General features: G+C 56.7%; 1 protein-coding gene across 1 annotated transcript in view; it reads left to right on the top strand.

Annotated features, from left to right (window-relative positions):
• Positions 1-4,026: 4,026 nt before the first annotated feature.
• LOC113211232 (probable H/ACA ribonucleoprotein complex subunit 1) overlaps positions 4,027-4,760 on the top strand; it is a 13,829-nt gene continuing 13,095 nt past the window's right edge. The window contains exon 1 of the mRNA XM_052270577.1: positions 4,027-4,071. Coding sequence (XP_052126537.1) covers positions 4,057-4,071 — 15 coding nt within the window. The 5' untranslated portion in view covers positions 4,027-4,056. The remainder of the gene's footprint in view (positions 4,072-4,760) is intronic.

Raw genomic sequence — 4,760 nt, forward strand, 5'->3', positions numbered from 1 at the left:
TACCTCGCAGGCGCTCGGCACTCGCATTGCTTATGAAGATAGTATTGCGCTTTACTTTGAAACATCTTCAAAAAGTGTTGCATTTGAAAGAACTGGGGGACTATGTTTTGTTGAACGGGCACGATTTAACAAAGGTGCATTTTTAAAAAGACCGCAGTATAACATGTGTAGAGAGTAGCCTTGAGAACGTGCTTAAAAGATCAGATCCCACAATGTGTTGTTTGGGGACAAGAAAAAAAAAGACAAAATGTTGTAAGCTCCTTATTCCCATATACTTGCGCGCCGGCATATCTACGCCACGCGGAAGACACGGTGCAGTCTACACGACATCATTCTCACCACATTCATTAGGCGCATGGTGGGGTCGGGCCAGGCGTGGCGTGGCGTGGCGGCCTGGCCCACGTGGGCTCGCGGCACCGGTGATCTATCAGCTGACGGCCAGAGGCGCGGTTAAACGTTTGGGCACGGTGAGAACAAACGCATACGTGCGTGCCTGCGTGCCCCCGATAAGAGGAAAAACGTCTCCCAAAACGAGGAATTCAAATAGGGGTGTAGTAGAAAAGTGAGTGCAGCTGAAATCTCTCGCCTCTGGAGGACACTCGAGGACACTCGTTCCCTCAAACCACGAAAGGGACACATTTTTAATCAGCAGGCGTGAATATTATGTTTACCTCGAACTGTGCATTATTTCAGTACATGTTATGATGGTGTACGGACACAAGCATGCGCCTATGCGACAGGTCGCCTCCCCTTTCTGTCTGGGCAAAAAGGTCGTTCCCACAGCCTCTTCCCCAAACCCATTCGTGCTCCACCGAAATCCTTTTCCTGCTTTGGTGTCCATCGCTGTGACGTAATGGAACCCCGGCCCGAGCTCGGGTCGTCCTTCACCGACTGACTGAACTAACTGAACACATGGTCATGGCTGGCTGCACCCCTGCATAACGGACTGTGCCGTACTTGTTACACTTAGTGCGAGGTCACAGATTAAACAATGCGTGTCACATGAGGCTGCGCGCCAGAGTGTCCCTTTACCTTCAAAATTATTAATGAAACGTACGAAACTTAAGAGGGTGCGTTTAAGGACACCTGTACATGCAGCTTTTGTCAAAAATAAGTTTTAGGTGTAAGTAGTAGTTATTGTAAATAATGCAACGTTTACCATCAATTATTGTTTGCTTGTTAGACTTTAGTTGAAGAAAATAAATAACACCCCTCTTTTCACCCAGGTGAAAGTGTAAACCCGCCAAATGCAGCGGTGCGTAGAGCGCGATTGCTCATGAACAAGCTGTGCAAACATTCGCACCGCTCTATCGGCAGGGCGTGTACCGCGAGCTAATAAATTATGCAGTATTGCGGCTCACACAAAGGGAGGCGGTTATTGAGTTTTACAGCCTCAAAGGATATTCTAGGGCCACCGTAGTGCACACGTAAGGCCAGTTAAAGATTTTTCCTATGAGCAAAACTAGATTTTTTATCATTTAAATGACTGTATTTTATTCAACAATTCGACGAATGGGTAAAAGTAGAAACTATTGGATTCGCACGCCTTACGCACGCTTCGTCCCCGTATAGCGGCGCTACATTACATGAGCGTTGCGCCACGAGAGCGCCATCTGAACGAGTCTTCGGGACGAGTCTGCTGCAGAGACGACCCGAGCGGAGAGTGCGGGCGAAAAAGTATAATGAGATGTCCCCGTTTACCGGCCAGTGTGGCCGTTGCTTTCGACAGAGCGAACCGCCTAAGTGACACGCTGCGCGCGGATAGCCGGCGCCGGCGGCCCTGCAAGACTTTCGTCAAAGTACAGTTGGCGTCAGGTGCGCACGGGCAGTCCTGCCAACCAACCACCCTCACCGCCGTCGCCGACTCGTCCGCCTAACAGCGTTCTTGCCGTGAAGCCATGTGATCCAGTCTCTCTTCGCTTTACCGAGAGGGACCCCGAATCTCTGCAGCAGCGCACAGTTGCCTGCAGCGCTGCGTGCAGTGACGCCTGCTCTGCCTGGTCCGTCGCAGACCCCCCCCCCCTTTCTGATTGTATCTAAAATGCGGCGCGGCGGTGGAATTTCGCCTGCCGGCTTATTCACATTCACACAAGCGCCGCGCCCGCCGATGCGTATCTATATTCATATATGGCCGTCGCGACGCACGCCGCGTCACGGGCCCATCGATAGGCGTCGCGAAGTCCTCCGGCTGGCGGGGCAGAGCCCGGGCAGGGCGCTCTGCTGATCTATTGGGTGGGCGGCGCTGGCGGCGCCGAGCGGGGCCCAGGCCGCTAACGAGGCGGGGTGCGGCGGATAAAACGCGGGCTGTTTAAATCCGCCGACGCCTTACAACCACTTTAACGTACGATAGGGACCACTCCCCCCACACCCCTACTCCCACAACGGGGGAGTACGAGTGCCGCTGTGTCTAATGCAGGGGTTTCAGAGAGCAGACGACGCGCGGGACGTCCACGATAAAAAAGAGTCTTGGGATTCCCAGTTGGAACCCCAGTGAATGCCCGGGAAACAAGCAATTAATCCCCGGGGATCTACTGGAAAACCCTGGGCATCCCCTCCTGGGGAAATTACACATTTCCAGGGCGACCCCGACCCCGACCCCCTGGGACTCTGCCAACTCCCCTGGAAAATAAAGAAAACTCCTGGGAATTCCAGGGTTTGTTTTTACCATGTCACGCCCGCCGCGCTAGCCCCGTCTCTGTCTCACACCAGGCCAGAGTGGCCCGCGAGCCCCAATCACTAGCTCACCTGCTCCTGCTTGGGCACGATGGACTGGACAGGAGGCGCCCCCTAGTGTGATCGACTGCGCTATCGACCGAGGAACTGGGCGGCGGCGGGCAGGTCACCGGGCCAGAGCTGCTCGCGCGCTAATGAAGCAGAGGCGGTCACACGCAGGCGCTCCCTCCCTGCTGGACCCGCATCGCGCCAAGTCATCTCAACGCGTCGCGCAAACCCCCCTAATTTGATTGCGGATAAGGTTGGCGATAGTTTTATTCCTGTCAGCGCGCGTCGCGACGAAATGCCATCGGCATCGACGAGTCGTTAACGGCGCGGCGCAAGGAGAGAAACTGTTCGGCGCGGGGAAAGAGAAGGGGGGAAGAGGAGCTCCCGGTGGTGGCCGCACAACCATTTCCCACGTGAGCAGAAGTGGCATACCAGGGTTTCAAAATACTTCCACCACGCGCTGGGGACAAGACCAGAGCAGCATCACAACATATCGCTCCGGAAAGGCGAGCGCCGCTGCTCCGAGCACCGCAAAGCTGCTTGTCGCGTCACCCCGAGCCCATTTCCCGCCCCTGTTCGGAGAGAGGCGCGGCGGCGCCGAGTTCAAACAACTCGACTAACGACGCGCGCCTCGCCTGACACTTTTTCTTCTCCGCCCCGACCTTATTCGGGCGGCCCCGGCGCGGTCACCGGTCACCACCAAGCGGCACAGCCTCTGCCGGCCTCTGCTTCCCCTTGCTGCACGCCCACGCCACCGGGCCCTGCGGCGCTGTCCCCGCGCGGGTCAGGCGCCGCCCCCCGCGACAGTGTCGTCTTCCCCCTCCGCGTATGGGGGGCGCCCGAGGGGGCACCCGGGAGGGGTACATGCAGGCGCCCGGCGGGGCCCACAATGCCTCCCCCTCTCGGCTTTTGTCCAATCTGCATGCCGAGAGCGGCAACGGCGCGCCGCGTCCTCTGGAGACAGAGATCGGGGGGAAGGGGGTGGTAGGTTAGCGAGGCTCTGCACGCACACCACCTGGGCCAATAGCGAGGACCACGAGGGGGCCATGGGGGGACCACGGGGGGACCCATGGGGGGACCCCGCGGCCGCGGGGCAAGCAGAGGGTCCCGCCAGGGCCGCGCCGGGAGGGGAGAGGGCACCTGAGGCCCTTATCGCCGTAGGCATGGCCTGGAGTTGCATAATGTCTCTCTGTACAGCAAAGCGGGGATGCCAAACCCCGCGCGGGTGTGTGTGTGTGTGTGTGTGTGTTGTCCTCGCGTCTCATTGTATAAAAAGGGTACGTCGGGGCTGCAGCCCGCAGTAGTGCCTGCCACAGCAGGCAGGAAGGGCAGACCATGCGAGTGCTAGTGGTAAGTTGTGTGTGCGCCGAACGACCCCCTCTGGATTAACGCCGCAGCGAAGAACCCAACTCCAACGCCCCGGGGAGGATTTAGTGTCGCGAGTGCGTCGATGTGAAGTGTCGCCCGGAGGGCAGCCACCGCGGCGGCGCGCCGGTGACGCCGGGTGGGGTGTGCGGCGTCGCCAGGTGCCGACGGGAGCAGCAGCTCTCGGTGGGGTGTGCACCGTGCAGTGATGATGCGTGCAGACAGGTGCAGCTGTCCGTCTGGCAACTTCGTCATCGTTCATATGAGGGTGCTGAAAGTTCATGAATCATGTTCAGCGTCCGGGCGAAACCGTTCTATGGCAAATCCATTGGATTCACTTGGGACAATGCCTTAGACTCTGCACTAAAATTGTATATTTCTGTAAATATTCTTACACTCCGCGTTAGACGCCGCATTACAATGTATCGCGAACGGAGAGATTGAATGCGTTTAGTGCGACGCGCGTGGTCAGCTTTGATATCTCCCCTGTCCCTCTAAATGCACAGCCACGTTGAACAAGTTAATGCCTTAACAAAGGCGTTAACGTTAGAATTGGCTAAGAATTTCCTTAAGAACGATGGAGAAATGATAAGCTTGTCATCTCAATGCATTGGATATCAAAATGCTCTTGCTTAACAAAGAAGCAAAATTATCTTGACTAAATGGGCAGGGGG

Source organism: Frankliniella occidentalis, unplaced genomic scaffold (genome assembly GCF_000697945.3).
Source record: "Frankliniella occidentalis isolate FOCC.00 unplaced genomic scaffold, Focc_3.1 Scaffold127, whole genome shotgun sequence".
NCBI classification, from domain to species: Eukaryota; Metazoa; Arthropoda; class Insecta; order Thysanoptera; family Thripidae; genus Frankliniella; species Frankliniella occidentalis.